This window comes from Podarcis muralis, chromosome 17, assembly GCF_964188315.1.
Source record: "Podarcis muralis chromosome 17, rPodMur119.hap1.1, whole genome shotgun sequence".
Taxonomy (NCBI): Eukaryota; Metazoa; Chordata; class Lepidosauria; order Squamata; family Lacertidae; genus Podarcis; species Podarcis muralis.
This window is the reverse complement of record NC_135671.1, coordinates 34,560,548-34,579,872: the sequence shown is the minus strand read 5'-3', so window position 1 is coordinate 34,579,872 and position 19,325 is coordinate 34,560,548. Positions and strand designations below refer to the sequence as shown.

The window sequence follows — 19,325 nt, the reverse complement described above, 5'->3', positions numbered from 1 at the left end:
ACACATAGAGTACATACTAGGAGGGAGCCAGTCTTCACTTCTCCAGGGAGGGAGTTCTAAAGTTATCTGGGAGGAGCCACCACCAAGAAGGCCTTTGTTCAATGTAAATTGGGGAAGGTGTGCATTTTTGAGGGTATGAATTGGATTTGGGGATACAAATTAGATTTTTTAATTTTTTTTGTAAGATAAATGTATGGAGATGAGGTGGGAATAAGGTAGGTTATAACCATGTGAAAACACCTTGCACATAGTTGTGCATTGGGTATTGAAATCCTTGAAAGCTAACCAAGTTTTAGCCTTTTCTGTTTCAACAAACCAATACACACACCCCTCTGGAATTGCTAATACTGTAGGTATAGGTGTGTGTATCATGAGGAGAAACAGGTGTACTGGGAGAGTGAATGGCAGATTGTGATGGAAGTGCTGGAGAAGATTGTGTGACACTAGGGAGGCTGGTGAGTGACTAGGATGAGGGAATGAGCTGCTGCCTGTGGTTGGGGGTGTGCAAGGAGTCTGTGAAAGATGGTGGTGGAACGTTGCTTTAAGGAGGGGTGGGAAACACATGCAGCTAATAATAATACAAAAGCTGGACTTCCCACTGCCCTTCACTCCACAGGCCCATCTGCTATCAACTGTTCCAGTGGAAGCAAGTCCAGTAGAGAGGAGGATGCATGCAAGGAGCCCCTCACAGCTGGCCATCCCTACCCCTCAGGGCCTTTTTACCAGTAACTGCCCTGTGGAAAGGATTCTGATTCTGATTACTTTTATACATTGTTATGTTGTGGTCTTTATTCATTCAGTTTAATGTTACTTTTAAGCCCCCTTGACAAATTTGTATGTAAGGTGGAATATAAATAATTGAAATAAATAAATAGTTTTGTGTGTGTGATGAAAGCATTAAGAATTCTTCCGCTAAAAGACTATTTATCTCTGAAAGTGGATAGTTTGGTGGAGGTGAATGGTGTATGGAGGTATTTCTGGCTGTGTTTGATTATGCTAGTACTAGAGAGGCATATGTTCAAATGCCTGCTTTACCATCATGCTAATCATGTGACCTTTGGCTAGTCGTTCTTCTCTCTTTCTGATTTACCTCATTGGGTTGTGTGCAATATTCGAAACTCCCATTGTTCTAGGCGCATTTTGCGACAGGGAATTTCATTAGCATGAGCAGCTTCTGAGCTCTGGGAGCAGTACTGCACCTAAGATTTCAGATTAAAACTGCAGAGTGGAAGGAAAGGAGTACCGTTTTTGCCTCCCCACTTTCAGCTACTCTCTGAAGAGACCCTCTTGAGAATATTAGGGGGGTGGGCAGAGGAAGGATTAGACCATGTGGAAAATGAATATAATGTTTTAGCTGCAGTTCATTGATTTTCAGCTTTGTATTCTTGTTATAAAAAAAGCGCACCTAGGCATTCCGTTGTTGCTCCCATAACCATGGTTTAAGGTGCCCTTTAGTTCCTAGCTTTCATATCTCAGTTTCTAACACTGGTTGTGTGGTTCTGGGTAAGACAAAGATGTTGTAATCTACAGACGCATGTGTAGGGAAAGAGCAAGCATATTGAGAGAATGTGAAGTAGTATTGTGATGGAAGGAACATAAAATTGGGGAGGATGTAAAATTAATATCATAGAGGGGTTTATATTTTTTGTGACTTGCAGAGACCAGTGGCATTTAGATTCATAGTTAGTGGACAGCCGAGGACAGATCATCTGTTCCCAGCCATTTTTCCTCTTCTGCAGATATAATTTATTATTAATCTTTTATGTTGTGGCTTGTTGGATGAAGTACTTCAAAGCTTTATTGTCCTTTGCTTTGCCAGTCTTTTGGGGAGCCTTAATAAAGAACATAAGTTCTTTGCTAGATTGAACCAAAATCCTTCTAATCCAGCAGTCAGATGCTCCTGGAAAACTTGCAGGCAGGGCATATAGAGGATGGGTAACAACAGGAGGTTTTCCTCAGCACCTGTTAATCAGATGTATATTACATCTGTACACAGAGGTTCCTTTTTATTGTCACTAAAAGCATTTGGTCAGACCTATTCTCTGTGAGCATGTAAAATTACTTATAAAAGTAATTTACTGCTATTGCTGCTGTCTTCTGTAAAGCCATATTGTGCTGTGTGAAGCCACATTACTTTTTCTTCAATTTAGTTCCCCACCCCCATTTCTAAAGTAAGCAAGCCATTTTCAAAGCATGGGTTATGATTAAAAAGGTGGCTTCCTTCAACCACAATTTTTGGATCATATACAGTAGTACCTCAGAAGTTGAACGGAATCCGTTCCAGAAGTCCATTCGACTTCCAAAACGTTTAGAAGCTGCATCGGATGTTCAGGTTCCAAAGAACGTTCGCAAACTGGAACACTCATTTCCGGGTTTGCAGTGTTTGGGAGCCAAAACGTTCGACTCACAAGGCGTTCGTCATCCAAGGCCCAAGGTACGACTGTATAATGTAACCCAGAGTTCTTTGAAATGAAACACAGTGTTACCTGTGTCCTCCTTACGTCTGCTAAAGAGAAGGAAGAGAAGAGTGTGTGAGTCTCATTCTAGCTTATGCATTTAACACTAAACCATAGTTTAATGTTAAGTGCAAGCCAGCTATTGGGTCGTTGGCACCTGCTATCACTCCTTGTGCCTTTAACACCAGAGCAAAGAGTATAAGTGAGAAGTTGGCCACTTTAAGTTCATTCCTATTCATTTGTGCCATCTTGATTCTTGAGTGGGGCAGTGATATTCATGTGCAACTAGAGGTATGGCTCATCTGTGCTGTAAGGTTTGCAGTTGATTTCTGCCAAGAATCAGTGACTTGTCAGGACCACAAAGAGGGCACCAGATGCTTCTGCTGCTGATTAAGCCCCATTAACACCCCTGTAACTCTAATGTGGCCCACTCCCCCTTTTGACCATTTGTGGTACTTTGTACATTAGATATGGCCTTGAGATCTTTAAGAGAACCTTCTTTACTGTCTTTGATACCCCTTGCAGATCAGTGGACAGCTCTCACCTCGCCTCTTCCGCAAGCTACCACCAAGAGTTTGTGTATCTCTGAAGAGCATTGTTGATGAACATTTCTTGTGTGCAGGGTAAGACTATGTCCCTCATTCTGTGATGAACTGTCATTGTGCTGGCTCTTCCCTAGCTGCATGGGTGGTCATTCTACACATGGACCTGATAGTCTTAATTTGGCATTTTTCTTTGCAGGCACATTTTCCTTGGCTTCTCTAAGTGTGGGAGATACGTCTTGTCCTACACCAGCAGCAGTGGTGATGATGATTTCTCCTTCTATATCTACCATCTCTATTGGTGGGAGTTCAATGTCCACAGCAAACTAAAAATGGTATGGTTCAAGCTGCATATGATGGGTATGGAATTGAGATCTCCCCCTTGTTGTGAGTTTGGGGAATTAGCTTGGGGAATTAGCACAACTTGCCTTGTTATTGGTGGAACACTGTGGAAGGCACTTGGAAAACTTCAGGGAGAGTATTTTGCCTTGGCAGCAGGAAGTAGTAAGTATGATCTTTGGGCCATACTTGAAGTTGGATCCCATCAAATAGCTGGGTCAAGCGCGCCAATTCTAGGGGGCGAGGTGTCTTCGGCTCCCTCAATATTTGTTTGAAGGGGGCCCAGTCCCTCCATGCTGCAAGGGCTGGTGCAGCCTTGCAGAAGGCTGCACGGTGTTGTGAGATGTGTGTGATGTCGCATGACACACACCTCCAATCTTGGGGGCAACTTGATGCCTCTGAGCTGGGTGCTCACTGATTTGCAAAGCGTGTGAACTTTAGTTCTCATGTGTGATTGCGTCCTGTCTGACAGTTTGCTAGGAAGGATTAACACATCTGTTGAAGCCAATGTAGAATAATATATTTGCCCTTACATACTTGAAGTACTTGCTTATCACAGGTATACAGATTGCTTCTTGATACCCGAGCACCTAAAAGCTGCAGTTTATCAATCTGGCTAACAGACTTTGCAGATAATTTATAGGTACAAAAACAAGTGTTAGTAATCTCTTTTTGGCAAGGGACGTAGTTTCTTTTTTGTGGGGTCGTGATGCCATTTTTTGTGCTGATCACAAAACCTCTGTGCACTCCTGGGGCACATGTATTCTGGTGTTGCAGTAATGTTAATTTAAGTTTATTTAGGACCATTGCCCTTATTTTCCTCATGATTCAGGCTACTTCTGATTTTTGCTGTACATCTTTGCTCACAACACCAGTAACCTTTGAACTCATGCCCCATTCTGACACTACCTTTACTCCCCTCTCCACACTTCTTGTATTAAATTGTATAGATGTTTGCTTGCTTTTGTTTATTCTGATTTTGTAATCAATAAATTTGATTATGAATCAAAACGTCTCCATTGGCAAAAAGTTGAGTTGAGGTGCAAAGAGAAAGGCAGTTTGGTTACCTGGTTGGCTTTCTAAAAGGACTAAACAAAACAAAGAATAATACATTTCCCGAAGAATTCTCTTCACCCACATATTTGTGGGGAGGTGGGGTGAAGTGGAGGCTAAAGTCTTCTGGGGGGAAATTCCTTTCTCAGTGGAGCGATGGAAGGAAAGGATGAAGGGAGCTTATCAGCTTCAGAGGACAGGTCTCCATTTACAGATAAGGGTGGGAAGCCAGTATGGCTTGGGTGCCAGAGAGATGAGCTGAATAACTTTTTAGTAGATCTCACTGCCACCTTATTCACTTAGGTGACCAATGGAAAGGAGGCTGGTGACCTCCTGCGGTGATGCTAGTACTAGGGTACCCACAAAGGTACTAATGGGATCAAGCAGGCAGTGAAGAGTAGAAAGGGGGTGGGAAACAAAGCAAGTTTTCACAAAGCAAGCCAGAGTCTGATCATTAGTTTGCTTAAAACCAACCAACCAACCAACCAACCCCATGTCTTAACATGATGTGTGAACCAGGCCAAGGTGAATATTTTTGAATTGAAGGGAATTAATATTTGTGAACTGCTGTACACAATAGGTTCTGATTGTTGGGGGTTACAAATTTAGACAAAGAAACCCCTACTAAAAGCAAACCAGTACTGGTGCCCTCCATGTATTTTGTACTATAATTGCTGTAATCCCCAGCCTGTGGGGCCAGTGGTCAGGGATGATGGGAGTTGCTCCAAAGGATGTGGTTGGCCACTGAGAATAGATGGGCCTCCTATTCTGCAGAGCTCTTCTGTTCTTATGAAATGCACCAAATTTGGCAAGGCTGGTGTGCTGCATCAATCAATGTTAAGTCTGGATTAATTGGGTTTATATATGAATATAAAATAGCAATCCTCACAAATCTAGAAAACCCTTTTGACCTAAGGTTTAATCACAGAAGGTGCTTACTGCTTCCTCCATGAATTAATACTGTACAGCTCCAAACCATTAATTGGTTGGGTACTAATGGGACTAATTAGTTGGGTACAGGTTTTAAGTGTATCCTCCTTTTTTTCGTGGGGTCATCTATTGCTAAGTCTCTTTTGTGAGGCCCAGGTGGGGTTTCTGAAGTTTTACCAAGTGTCCTGCTGCTCCTTCAGGTACGTCAGGTTCGATTGTTCCAAGATGAAGAAATCTACAGTGACCTCTACTTGACTGTATGTGAATGGCCCAGTGATTCCTCCAAGGTCATCGTTTTTGGTTTCAAGTATGTTTCTTTCAATGAAACTTGCCTTTGGGATTGAGTGTGATATCTGCCAGTTGAACTTCCCACATTTCCATGAGAATCAGGAACTCATTATACTTGCTTGAGGCATTCTGGGTTACTGCTTATTGTATTCTGCCTTGTAAGGAATGCTAAAAATCAGGAAAGGTATTGGTGTCTTTACAAATTATTTAACTGACATGGCCCCCTTACTTTGATTAATTGAATCAAGCAAAAGGGTTGTGTCAGTTGTGTCAATACATTATTACCTTTTCTGAACCAAGGGTCTCTTACTTCCATGTTGTAGAGCTTTGAGCTCCAGATAAAACAGATGCTAGTAAGAATTCAGTTTAAGAGGGTGTTCCTTTGCTGTTGAATGAGTTAGTGTGACTATGGAGAAGGATCATAGCTTAGGGGTGGAGTGCACACTTCATGTAAAAAGTTGCTGGTGCAATCCCTGGAAACCTCAGACAGAGCAGAGAAAGTCTCCTGGTTGTGATGCTGGGGCACTGCTGTCATTCAGTGTGGTCACTTCAGAGCTTGAACAAAGGCTGGATGGATGGATACATGAATTTCCTCCTCTGAAAATTGCCCCTTCTCTCCTGGTAGTACCCGTTCAGCCAATGGCCTGCTCATGAACATGATGATGAGTGATGAAAACCATCGGGATATCTACATTAGTACAGTTGCTATGCCTCCTCTTGTGCACTGTCCCAGCTGCAGGGACATGGCCATTGCACATCCAGGTGAGTGGCCTATTGCTGGCAAAGTGCCCTAAATTAATAAACTTGGAAGGATTGATTGAAATGTTTAGTAGGCTAGCTAAAGCTGTAATAATTGCACCTGTAATCCAATGTGGGAAAATGACAGGATTCACATCATTAGAAAGAATACTTCTGCTCAATGTAATTTTCCTAAAATATTTTCATATTACATGCATTTCCAGTTATTAAAATGTGGCAGTCACCAAAAGTTCCTTTTTATGAAACCAATAATCAGTGTATGAAACATTGAAAATTTATGGCCATTGAACTTTTGTTTATAGCCATAAAGAACTTGTTTAGTTTTAGAGCCAGCCCAATTCCAAGGTTCAGGTTATAGTTTCATATTCTTTCTGAAGAGGTGCCAATTGTTCTTCTCTAGAAATTCAGAAAGCAACTATTTACTTTTCCCCATGTTCAGAGCTTGCCCTAAGTTGGTGCTGATGATCCTTTGTACATGCTCCTTAGGTGATCCAAACGCCAAATGTTTGCAGCATGGGTTCATGCTGCACACCAAGTACCAGGTGGTGTACCCTTTCCCCACATTCCAGCCAGCATTCCAGCTTAAGAAGGACCAAGTGGTGCTGCTTAATACCAGCTATTCTCTGGTAGCTTGTGCTGTTTCTGTGCACACATCAGGTAAGAGAGTATGGGGAAGTTTGTGTGTCACTTCTCAACCTCTGGATGAGAGTCTGTGCAAGGTGAGCTTTGAGATGTACAGCCTCAAGTGTTGCATGCCTCTGTTGCATTTTAGAACTGGGACTTTTTAGAACAATCATATGTTGAAGCTACCTTTCATTTGGAACAATAAATTAAAGTGCTTCCACTTTTATGTATCAAAAAGAATTCTTCAGTCCTAAAAATCTAATTCAAACTGAGGTGAACTTACTGCATTTTTATATTTTCTTTCAACCCCAAGGATTTTTAGTATGGCAAACAAAATAATAAAAAGGCATTGATGTTTAAAAATACAAAATGACAGAACATTGTTTTTACCCTCTTGGCTCTAAGTTTATACAGTTTTCAGACAATCATCTGAAAAGCCTGGCACTGGGTAGATAACCAAGTCAGTGCTAGGCGAGTCTTTCTTGGGATGGTGAAAGAGACACTGCTATTGCAAAGAAAGCCCTTTCACTGATCTGTCTTTTACCTTCTGCTGCTTCTGAGAAAGTATAGCAAAGGGCGGACTGGAAAGGTTAATGAAGGTGAGAGGAATAGGCTCTTGGCATATTATTTTATTTATTTCATAAAGTTTATACACTGCTTGATTATGTCTTTAAAAAACCCTCGAAGCAGTTTACAGAAAGATAACACAAGAAAATCAAGAAAAAATTACAACCATACTTTAACATAACCTGAACTTTCTAAACATCTGGGTAGCCTTGTCTGAACAAGAATGTTTTTAGCAGGCGCTGAAAAGACTACAGTAAAAGGCACCTGCTTCATATCAATAGGCAAGGTGTTCCAAAGTGTAGGTGGTGCCACACTAAATGATCAAGTTCTTACAGATGCAGAAGAGGTATTACGTGGCACCTGTAGTAGTGCCAATTTCGCCAATTGAAGTGGGCACATGGGGCAAGGTGATCTTGTAGGTAAACTAGTCCCAAGTTGTTAAGGCTTTCTATACTAATGGCAACACCTTGAACTTGGCCTGGTAGTGAGTAGAAGCATGAGAGAAGCTTCACTTAAGAGCACATTGCATTAATCCAGTCTTGAACTAACAAATGCATGAACTACTGTGGCAACGCTGTCCTGGTCCAGAAACGGCCATAGCTGTTGAACTAGCTGCTGTTGGGAAAAGGCACTTCTAGCCTCAGATGCTACCTGAGCCTCCAGCCACAGAGATGGATCCAGAATCACTCCCAGACTGCGAAACTGCTCCTTCACTGGTAGTGCAACCCCATCCAGGGCAGGCAACTGACCAAATTCTTGGATATTGGAGCTACTTGCCCACAGTGCAAATGAAAGGTTCTATCAACATTTGTCCATCTTGGGGTGGGAAGTATTTGTCACGCTAAACTGAATTTTAGAAAGGCTGTGCTGCTGCAATAAGGAACTGCCCAATTGACACTTGCATCTTTGGTCCATGTTTCCCAGTACTAATCTGTTTTGCAAATCCTTATATGGAGGTGCCAGGGATTGAAACTCCAATGCTTACGATTATTCTTATTATATATTTATTTATACCCTCCCTCCTTTTTCCCTGATGGAACTCAAGGCAGCTTACAGATTAAAAACAAGAATCTCTAAAAACAAAAAGTGATATTTAAAAAAACGATTGATATAATTAAAACTATATACGTATATAGTTTATGTATACATGTTTATGCAATATGTATATGCCCCATTTCTGAACTAAACCAGTCATTGTCATAGATGTGAATTCTGCTTGAAAAAGAGGCAGGCTTGTGGACAGGCTGACGTCCAGCCGGCCTGTGGGAAGCAAGGAGAGCTTTGATATAAACAACATGCAGAAAAACATAAGAAGAGTCTGCTGGGTCAGGCCAATGACCCATCTAATCCGCCACTGTTCTCAGAGTGGCCATCCAGATGCCCATTGGAAGCCTGATTACAGAACCTGAGTGCAAAAATACTTTCCCCTTAAACATTTTATCACTGCATCTTACCCCTTCCAAAGGGAACAGAACCTAATATTTTAATCAGTTCTTGATATCTGACTATCTTGAAGTCATACTACTTTTGTTGGTGATTGAAAACAATGGCACATCGGGTGCAGAAATTGCAATATATTCAGCATTTTCTAACCTTCCTTCGCTACCTTCTTTCAGATGACAGCAACTTTTGCCAAATCCTTTATGATAGGAGTCGTCAGCCCTGGTCTCCTGTTGAAGTCAGCCACACAGCTCTCATCTCACAGTGCCCTGTAGGCTTGGAAGAAGGGCTAGAAAGAGATAACTGTTACTGTCAGGGTGGAGCTGCACTGCAGCAGCCCCTCGCTGTGCCTCCGCAGGACACAGGAAACCATGTCTCCCCTGCTGTAGCTATGGCAAAGGAGTTTGTTGCGGACATCTTCCGGAGGGCCAAGGAAGCTAAAGGCACTGCCCCGATGGAAGAGGAGGCAGGCAGTGGGCTTCAGTGCCTTCTTGACTCTGATGGGGCCCTTGGCCAGGGCAGCTCAGCCTCTTGGGATCTAGGGAAGAGATTGGGGTCTTGCTTGCATGGCAGTGGCACTTGTAGCTCCACATCTCCTGGAACAGACAGCATCTCTGATGTGGATGGGTCTCCCAAAGATTCACCCACTGCCAGTGCTGAACTGGAAAACCAGCCAACAGAGCCAGGCTACGTGAACTATACTAAACTGCGTTATGTTATGGAGCCCAGTGATTCTTCTGAGACAGAAGTTGGTAAGTGTCCCTTTAAAACACAGCACGGTGTTTGGGGAAGGAGCAGGTGACAGGGTTTTGAATCTCTGGCATCTGGATCTGCAGGCACAAGCAAAGAGGCTCAGTAACAAAGCCCGCAGCTTTGCTGGTTCTTGATAGGCATCCTCTTCCCTAGAAGGCACAGTGTGTCAGGCCCATGCTTTTGTTTGACTTCCTGTATGTACAAGGAAAAGCTGTTTTCTTCAGCCTTGGGAATGTTTCCCATGCTGTCCCCGTTGTACAGCTACAAGCAGCAGTTTTCTTCTTGTGTTGCCCCTTATCTCGTGGGCTGCTTCTGAACACTCAACCAACAGTTTTGGGGCAGGCCTGGCAGTGGGACTGCATGAGAGATTTTTGCTCTTCTTCTGGAAATATTGTATACAACACAGGGACTTAATCCTATTAATGTGAAACAGTGAGGTGGAACTATTTCTGAGGCATGGAGCCTAGTTGTCCTAGGCTGAATGGGCCTTGTAATGCCAATTCTGCTAGTATTGTAGCTGATAGACCTAATTGTGACTCGTTCATAAACATAGCAAGTGGCTGTTGAAGCTCTTGAGAAGTAAGTCCATGTATAAGAGGCTAATTTTTATTTTCACTTTAAGGGCAATGGATTTGACAAAAATTTGATAATTAATATGTGACTTCAATAAGAGAATACTGAGTGTGCACGTAGGGTTTTTTCCTTGGGATAGTTTCCTAATCCTGCCTCAGTGTTAAGCAATATGTTTACAGATGTGTAAAGGAAGGAATGTGTGTACTCCGCAGGAAAAGGAAAATCAAACTGTGCCAAGGAAAGCTGAATTCTGTGATCTGTGTATGCTAGGCAGAGGTGCTGTGTATACATCTTGCAAAATTTATTGATCATAGGGAGGTCCAAAGAGCTGAGCACAGCACGGACCACTGACATCCTACTCAGCTCCTCCCCACTCCAGTGGTGGATAGAGGGTGTTCATCTGAATTCATTCACTGAGAGTCTGAAGGTCTGCATAAAGTATGAATGGGGGACAGACCTGTCTTCTGCATGCATGTATTTTGAAACATGCTTAGTCAGAAAACTAGGTGCCCTACCATCCATTGAGTCATTTTGAATGATGGTTCCATTATTGCTTCATTTTATGCCCTTGGACTGATTTAGGGTTGCAGGTCTCAACAACTCATCTTTCTGGCAAAACTAGGATGCTGCATTTCACCATGATTGCTTGGTTTTCATGTGCGCATTGTTTGGGTCCCTGGACTGGGAAACCTATTTCAGCCCAAGGATTGTGTTCCTTTCTGGGGAATCTTCCAAGACACATATGCCAGAGGTTGGTGGGGCCAGAGGCAAATATAGGCAGGATGATTCATTTTACCTCCTTACAGTAGGCTGGTTTCTGTACATATTCATCTCACGCTCTCTCTGCCTCTGCTATCCAGATAGGCATTTTCAGAGTCACATTCTAGCCATGCAGAAACACGTCTTGTGCAAAGCAGGGGCAGTGAGGGGTATGGCCTGTGGAGGGGGATAGACCCTGGGGAAAGTTCTGATGGCCAAATAGAGAGGCTTGGATAGCAGCATTTTGTCCTTGGGCCTGAGGTTCCCCACCCTTCTCTGAGCCAAACAGAATGGGGGATGTTGGGAACATGATGCAAGGAAAACCTTGCGGCAAGTAGGCTGTTTTGCGGCAGGGTTTGGCAAATGAAACATGATTATCTATGTTGGGGCTCTTAGCTTTGTGCTTGAGTTGGCTGTGGTGACAGATCTCCATCCATGGAAAATGTAGATCTCATGTCTGAAATTGTAGACTTGGCAAATGTTCAAAACATTTGACATGCATCTGTGGGCAGGGGTGTGCATGTGGGCCCTGCTGCAGTGTCCCCATGTGCGTCATTCTGCATGCTCAGTCCTCAACTTGCCCCATGTTGAGGTGGGGGGAGTCTTCAGGGGGGCTGTACTCATTTTGCTTGAACTTGAGTGAATTGCCTTGCACAGTTGGGAATCTGCTTTATCAGGGTCACCAGTCATGTGGAGGGCTCTTCTCCCACTCCGGATGAACTAATATAGAAGCCCCCTGCAGACCACCCCATGCAGCATGAGGAGGGTTGCAAACTAAAGGAGGATGTGCTACATGTACAAGGAAATTGGACGTGGGAGTTGTGTACATGCCCTTGCCGCTGCCCACATTTAAAAGCATTTGGGTGTTAAGACACTAAGTATGCCTTATATTTTCCTCTTCGATGGTTGTGCCTCTGTGAATCATCCACTTTCCACGAATCTGTAGAATTGTAGAGTTGGAAGGGACCACACAGGTCATATAGTCCAGTCGCCTACAATACAGGAATATTTTGCTCAAAATCATGACCCTGGAGATTAAGAATATCATGCTCTACTGACTGTTGAAGCAGATTCAGTTTTAGACTACAAAAAGTCTGGGGTTTGGGGAAGAGACTGTGAATCCACCCTTAGAAGCAAATGTTGAGCCTTGGTGCCTTGCTGCTGTAATTGGACCAGTATGAGGAAACCTGGGTTTCAATTCCCTTTGAGGTCACAAATCTGGCTTGGTGGTTTTGCACATTGTTGTATCTGAGTCTTGCCCACCACACAGCACATGAAAGAATTTCTTATCTTTTGATTTTTGCATACTTCCACCTGTATAGTGATAGTGATAGGGCAGACTCCAAATTGAGAGTAGAAATTTATTTATACTTATAAAATTTATTTATACTTGTAAAATGTGAAGAAGGCTAATATAATGGGGAGAGCCTCAGCCTTGCATTGTTGGAAAGATGAAAATTTCCTTTTGAAGCATGCTGTTCCAGGAGCAAATATTCTTTTGACCCCTGATGCGCGCTCTCTCTCGCTCTCTTTCATTTTCACTAAATTTGAGCTTCTTGGACAGGTGCTTCATCCTGACATCTATTTCTTTTGACTGTTTGAGATTACCCTCTCCTTCGTCTCATATTGTGTTTACTTTCAGAATATGAGGATGATAAGATCTCCTTGCCATTTGTTGTGACAGACCTACAAGGAAGAAATTTGAAGCTGCTGAAGGAGAAGGCTGTCTGTCAGGTGAGGGTAGTTTCTGGTCCCAGCATCATTAGAGGAAACTGGATTTGCAGCTAGCCTACACTTGTGATTGGTTCACTTAAACTGAACCATCTTGACTTATTTCTATTAACAAGGTGACCTAAAGTCACTGAGAGTTTAAATTAACTCAAGCAGGTTTCCCATTACCACTTACTTCCTAAACAGAAGTGTATGCTGATTACTTCATATAACCAGAAAAAGTGTAGTTTTGTAACTAAAGAGAGGGTTGTATTCAGTGCTAGTCCTATTAAGAGATTTGTTGAAGTTCATTGATCTAAGTTAGTCATGTCCACTTATTTCAGTGGGTTTGTTCCAAATAGGACTAGCATTGGATACAACCCAGAGCCTTCAATACAGATCTGTTCACCTCCCAAAATGTTTAAACTGAGAGCTGAAACTCATTCAGAAAGGTATGTGGTGTATTCCTCTGGGGACTGCATCCCAAAAACTTGAGCACATGGAGGAATGAGCAAATAATTGAATGGCAATTATGTATGTACCAGCTCTTTGCATATGGAAAAACTAGAAAGTTGTGGAGAAAAATCCTTCCTAATGTGTCAGTTGTCCCCAGGCTGGGAATTTTGACATAGGGGAACTTTCAAACATGTGACTTCCCCCACCTACATTCTGCAATGGTACAGTCCTTTCTCTTTTCTAAACATGTAGAATATCATACTAATGGGCCAGACAGTGTAGGAAGTCCATCACACCAGCAATACGCCAACCTAAGGGGTGCTTCCACATGGATTTGCTACACATGCCTGGCTTTTGCAATATATTACAGCTGTGCCTTAGAGCCTCATCAGGGAGGAGGGAGGTTAGCAGCAGCCATGTGCTCATAATATATGATGATGGCTTAAAGGATTATTAGAGGAGCAGAATCAGCTTTCCCCCTCAACAGAAGAGTGATCTATTTGGTTACAAAATGTCCTCTCTCCAACTGGCGGTGTTTCTAGTCCAAATCTGCCTTTGTCCTATGACAGTTACTGAGCTTTCTGCTGCTGAGATGTTGCTCTGACTGTTAGTGTTGGTGCACTTGGCCTACAGAACTCACTAGCAGAAAGTTGGCAGCCTTCATCCTGGCTCACTTGAACCAACTGCTCATCCATCATCTGCAACATGAAGGTCACTTATGAAAATTGCATCTCTCAACTACCCTCCAGCGCTAAAAGGGAGCTGTTTTGATACCAGAGGGGGGCAGCAGGTTCCACCTCAGATGAGTCTCTGGAAGATGCTCTCGGCCATTTTGACTTTCCCTGCCAAGCTTTGTTAGGATTCAAGTTATTTTAGATTCACAGTTGGGTTTTGCACATTGTAATTTTTTATGCTGTAAATGTTTGAGAATTAAGAATTGTCTCAAGGTAGCTCTGGTGCAGGGCTGGCAATGCAAACGATTCCCCTTTCCTAAATCCACATCTTTCTTTGCCTTTCCAGGGCCAATACTTAACAGTGGAGCAACTGACTTTAGATTTTGAGTATGTCATTAACGAGGTGATCCGGAACGATGCCTCATGGTCCAAGCAGTTTTGCTCCTTCAGTGACTACGACATCGTTATTTTGGAGGTAGGACCATGTTGGGTGTATTACCGCACTAATGGTGCCCCATTTGGGTGCAGTTTGGGCCATTGAGGAACTATGTTGCTCCTTGGTAATTTGCATCCTTGCAGCCATTGATCTTCGGACTTTATTTCCAAGGAAGGGCTTTATTTATTGTCTCTTTTATTAATTTTTGATAGCTACATCGAATCCTTTTGAAGCTAAAATGAGAGAGATGTCAACATAAATAAAATAGCCAGTGCATGTCTAGTTAGTATTGCTACATTACAAGAGCCCTTGGCAATTGACCTGTTTGTAATACCCTCTAGCAAACCCCACTCCTATCTTGGGTAAAAATGAGCAGGGGTCCTTTCTTTAATTTTCTGGTTAGTTGTGACTGAAGGGGAGGCTGAAACACAGTTGCATCATTGTTTGAAAACCAGAACTCTCATTATGTTGGCCAATAGTGCCAAGCCATACATAAAATGCTGTGGCCTAAGTAACTTAGGCTGGTACACGTGAATTGTATTCAGTACCAGCACATGTCATCACCTGTTTATGGCACCTCTGGATTTTCCAACTCAATAGGGCCTTTGAGTTTCCCATCCTGTTTTCAGGCATGATATCTAATTTGTACAGGAGCCTTGACTAATAAGGGGTAGCGGGAGACCTTCTTTTCTACCTCACCAAAGGTGACTGATATGGATCCTTCCTTTTTTAAAGACAGGGAAGGCCAATTGTCTACCTAGTGTCTGATTATAAGGTGCAAAGCTTGCTACTGCTAGCCCTCTGCCATACTTGAGGGCAGATACCAAAAGATTCCAACTGAGAAATGACTCTGCCCCTGTGGAGATGGTAATCTGGAAACAGTGGCTCATGTTCTCCTGTCCTGTCCCCTTTATAAAGATCTGAGGAATGAGATCATTACCCCACTCTTTCTTACCATCTCAGGCCACCCATCTGAGGCCACATTGTTCTTTCTTTTATCAGATCAAAATGGTCAGACAACAGCAAAGGTTGCTAGGTTTATCGAAGGTGCAATGAGATTAAGGGCCACTATCTGAACTATCTGGGACGCGGGTGATGCTGTGGGTTAAATCACAGAGCCTAGGACTTGCCGATCAGAAGGTCGGCAGTTCGAATTCCCGCAACGGGGTGAGCTCCCATTGCTCGGTCCCTGCTCCTGTCACCCTAGCAGTTCGAAAGCACGTCAAAGTGCAAGTAGACCGCTCCAGTGGGAAGGTAAACGGCGTTTCCGTGCACTGCTCTGGTTCGCCAGAAGCGGCTTAGACATGCTGGCCACATGACCCGGAAGCTGTACACCAGCTCCCTCAGCCACTAAAGCGAGATGAGTGCCGCAACCCCAGAGTCAGCCTCGACTGAACCTAATGGTCAGGGGTCCCTTTATCTTTACCTGTCTGAACGATAATCTTGGCCATTTGATTGCCCTTTTTACCCATTGCTGTCTTTTTTATTTGTATATATTGCTTGTTTTATGTTGCTATGGCCGTTGGCTAATGCGTATAAAGTTTATCTTACCTATTTACCTCGCTACTGCTATTTACCTCTCATTTCTTGTGAGACATATCCACCAGATTGGAAGTGGTACTCTGCAACACAATCCTAAAACCTGCCCAGGGGAGGATTGAAATGGGTGGGAGAAATCCTTCTCCCATGGTACCTCACAGTTTCTTGAGCCTGTTGGCTTGGGTTATGCCTAGCCAAGGAATTAAGTGTGTTGTGTTCACCAGGGAATGTGAATTCAGACCTTAATTGCTTTTCCAGGAAGAGTGTAGCCCTCGTCCCCACTTAATTTTCTCAAGAAATTAAGGGCAGGATTTACCTGCTGAGTCCCATCAGCAGAAGTTGCTTCTTGCACAGTGGGGCTTCCCTCCCCCTCATTTCCCCCCTGCAATTGGCTCTGGGTGGGTCAGGAACTCCTGGAACAGCACACAGGGGGAAGAGAAGTGGAATTGTTCCATCTGGCAAGCTAAAATGCTTGCATTGATGGAACCATTGCCTTAGTGTGATGTTGAAGCTCACCTGGTTGCTGATTTAAAGCAATAGTTAGATAGCAGAACTCTATAAAAACATAAGGCACTGGAACAAATGACTGTCCCAAAAAGTTGTTCTGAAAGATGTTGGGCCAGCAATTCTGACTTGCTGGTCCTGCTGTGAGTATGTTGCAGTTCAGGTAGTTTGCTTTTACCAGCTGTCAACTTTGCCTTCCTAGGTGTGTCCAGAAACCAACCAAGTTATTATCAATATCGGACTCCTGCTCCTAGCCTTTCCTTCTCCTGATGAAGAGGGGCAGCTCAGGTGAGTCTCTGTCACTCCCACCTTGGGCCTCTGAATATCTTCTCTCTTTGAAGTTCTGTTGTATTAGGATTTTGACACAGAAGGACTTTTGGTAGGGGGAGAAATCTTTTGGAGTGATTTACTAGAGTAGAAGGAAGCAGAATAAGCATTAATAAATAGGGCTTAAAAGTCCTGCACTTTGCCTGTTTTGTTAGCTCACTTTTGCATTTTGGTCTCGATTTGGATGGAGCTAAATGAATTTTTTGCAGAACCTCATTTTGTGTGTGTGTGTGGGGGGGGGAAATCAGATTTTAATGAAATTTTACCTCCTCAGCAACTTTTTATTTCTGATGTGACAAATGTTGTCCCATGATTTGTCAAAATATTGCCCAATACTGCAAATAGTAACATTAATGACATTTGTCAAATAGTCAAAACCACCCAGCTTGCAAATGTTTTCCAGTATTTACTCTCAGGTAATGAAATCAGATGCAAAATACTAATCTCAGTACTTGGGCAAATACTTGGGTGATAACTAGTATGTGAAAATAGCATCTGTGGAGGATATATATTGAGAGCAAATTACTTTCAGCTGTGGTTCTGAGTATCAAGTTCTCTTCCTGGAGCCAACACCTGGGCATAGGCTGGTGGAGGTTCATCAGTTGCTGAGATTAATCTTGGAGTAATTTACAAGGTATGTCGTTGTGAGGTTGGGAAGAGGCTGTTGCTTTTTGGTGTTCACAGCTGCTTGTCTAAATTGCCCTTTTCTGCTTTTCACAGGCCAAAGACGTATCACACTAGTCTCAAAGTTGCATGGGATCTGAACACTGGCATCTTTGTCACAGTCAGTGTGGGAGACCTCACAGAAGTCAAAGGGCAGACCAGGTAAGACATTGTGTGATGTGCCATAAGGGAAATCCATCTCGGACAGCTAATTGACTTGTTACCAGAGGTGCCCAGTGACTGGGTATATATTCAGTATTATGAACATCGTACCAAAATATCTTTTGAACACTCTCGAACTCTTCATGTAAAACTGCATCCATTTATTTTTAATTGGCTATGCAACTTAGGGCCTGTATTGAGTACAGTTCCACCCCCTGTATTTTTGTTGTAATCCGCTTAGTTATTTTTTATGAAATAGCAGTCTCTATTTTTATAAATAAATAAAATAATTAAGGAGCTTGCTAAAGCCAACTGACACCTGTACCCATACTGCTTCACCTAAAACCGTTCCCACAGCTGAAGGGTGTTTATAGTCGCGAATGAGTAGACATTTCACGAAGCCTCAGTCTGTTGTGGATTAATGATACCAAGATGGGGAAAGAAACTGTGATTTCTTCCTTAGTACTTTGTTGGAGACCTGTTTGCAGACTGTGGATACTGATAAGGGCCCCATCTTTCCTCCTTTAGTGGCAGTGTGTGGAGCTCCTACCGGAAAAGCTGTGTGGACATGGTAATGAAATGGCTGGTGCCAGAGAGCAGTGGTCGTTATGTCAACAGGATGACTAACGAGGCCCTTCATAAAGGTAACTCAGCACTTTCCAGGAGGCTCCTTGGTGCCTTCCTCAAGGCATAGTTGACTGGTTATTGTTGAGGCAGGAAGCCTACTTCAAACCAGGGAGCCATCTGATGGTTTCTGTGCCCGTCAGGAGGACAACAGCACACATTATCTTAGCATTTTTCTGGTGTTAGATGATGGAGGAACGCATGTATTTTTTCTAGGACACAGAAGGACTCATTCTCGCCCTTGCTGTTGCTCAGGGCTAACTTCTAAGTTTCAGCTTCTTCCTGTGCCTCCTTCCTAAATTGTAATGTGGTGGATTCTTGGAACACTCGTGCCCTTTTGTGGATTGCCTGGCCCAGATCAGTGTGTAGCTAATTTCATGTCTTCCTCCTTCCCCCTGCAGGCTGCTCCTTGAAATTCCTTGCCGACAACGAGCGTTACACGTGGATTGTCTTATGAGGCCAGGTTCAGAAGCAAAGCTTACATCAGTAGTTCATTTCCTGCCATAACTGTGTGTCACATTCAACTACCTCCCTTGTTAAAAGTTTTTAATTTCCCTATCCCTTTTGACTAGACAGTTGCCCCGATGACCTTGAGTGCATCTTGATTTGTGGGTAGAACCACACCCTCTGCTTCATTGTCTCTACATGTTGGGGGGGGGGGGATACAAGGCTGGGCCACACGCTCTGAAAAGCCTGCCTCTCCATGTAAGGTAGTCGTACTAGTTGGGCTACACAGGCTCCCAACAGAAAGCAGCTGCTTCTGTGCAGTTATGTCCATTTGTACTTGGAGAAACTGCAAGGAGACTCTTAAGAGGTGAGTCTTCTACAGGGTTTGTCCTTGGGCCCAGAAAATGAAGTGATTCCGGGGCAATGATTGTTAAGGAGACCAAAACCAACTTCCCCGTTTTGAGTTTCAGTGTTTCAGGACCCCCACCCCCCCAGTGGATGGGGCCACAAATGTGTTTTTCATTCTTTTAATTTGTCTCAAGCAGGCTTTCTCTTCCCTGCAATAAACATTTGAATTTGAGAATGGCTGTTATTGTTTCATTTAATCTTTGAGAGGAAAAAACTCCCGTCACATCCAAGGCTATATTACATTGCAGCCAGAGACGGGTTTAGGGTACTTCAGCTGGTTCATCTGTATTGG

General features: G+C 43.2%; 1 protein-coding gene across 2 annotated transcripts; it reads left to right on the top strand.

Annotated features, from left to right (window-relative positions):
* The first annotated feature begins 2,923 nt into the window (after window positions 1-2,923).
* DCAF15 (DDB1 and CUL4 associated factor 15) lies at window positions 2,924-19,208 on the top strand. Of its 2 annotated transcripts, XM_077921157.1 has the most exons (12): window positions 2,924-3,079; window positions 3,198-3,333; window positions 5,521-5,627; window positions 6,234-6,370; window positions 6,854-7,024; window positions 9,175-9,750; window positions 12,726-12,817; window positions 14,270-14,398; window positions 16,605-16,690; window positions 17,450-17,554; window positions 18,083-18,198; window positions 18,580-19,208. In XM_077921157.1, exons 2-12 carry the CDS (start codon window positions 3,331-3,333, stop codon window positions 18,633-18,635), a joined length of 1,578 nt encoding a protein of 525 aa, XP_077777283.1. In that variant the 5' UTR covers window positions 2,924-3,079; window positions 3,198-3,330; the 3' UTR covers window positions 18,636-19,208. The 2 variants fall into 2 exon arrangements, with proteins under 2 accessions (XP_077777283.1, XP_077777284.1); XM_077921158.1 differs by lacking the exon at window positions 5,521-5,627.
* The last annotated feature ends 117 nt before the right edge of the window (window positions 19,209-19,325 follow it).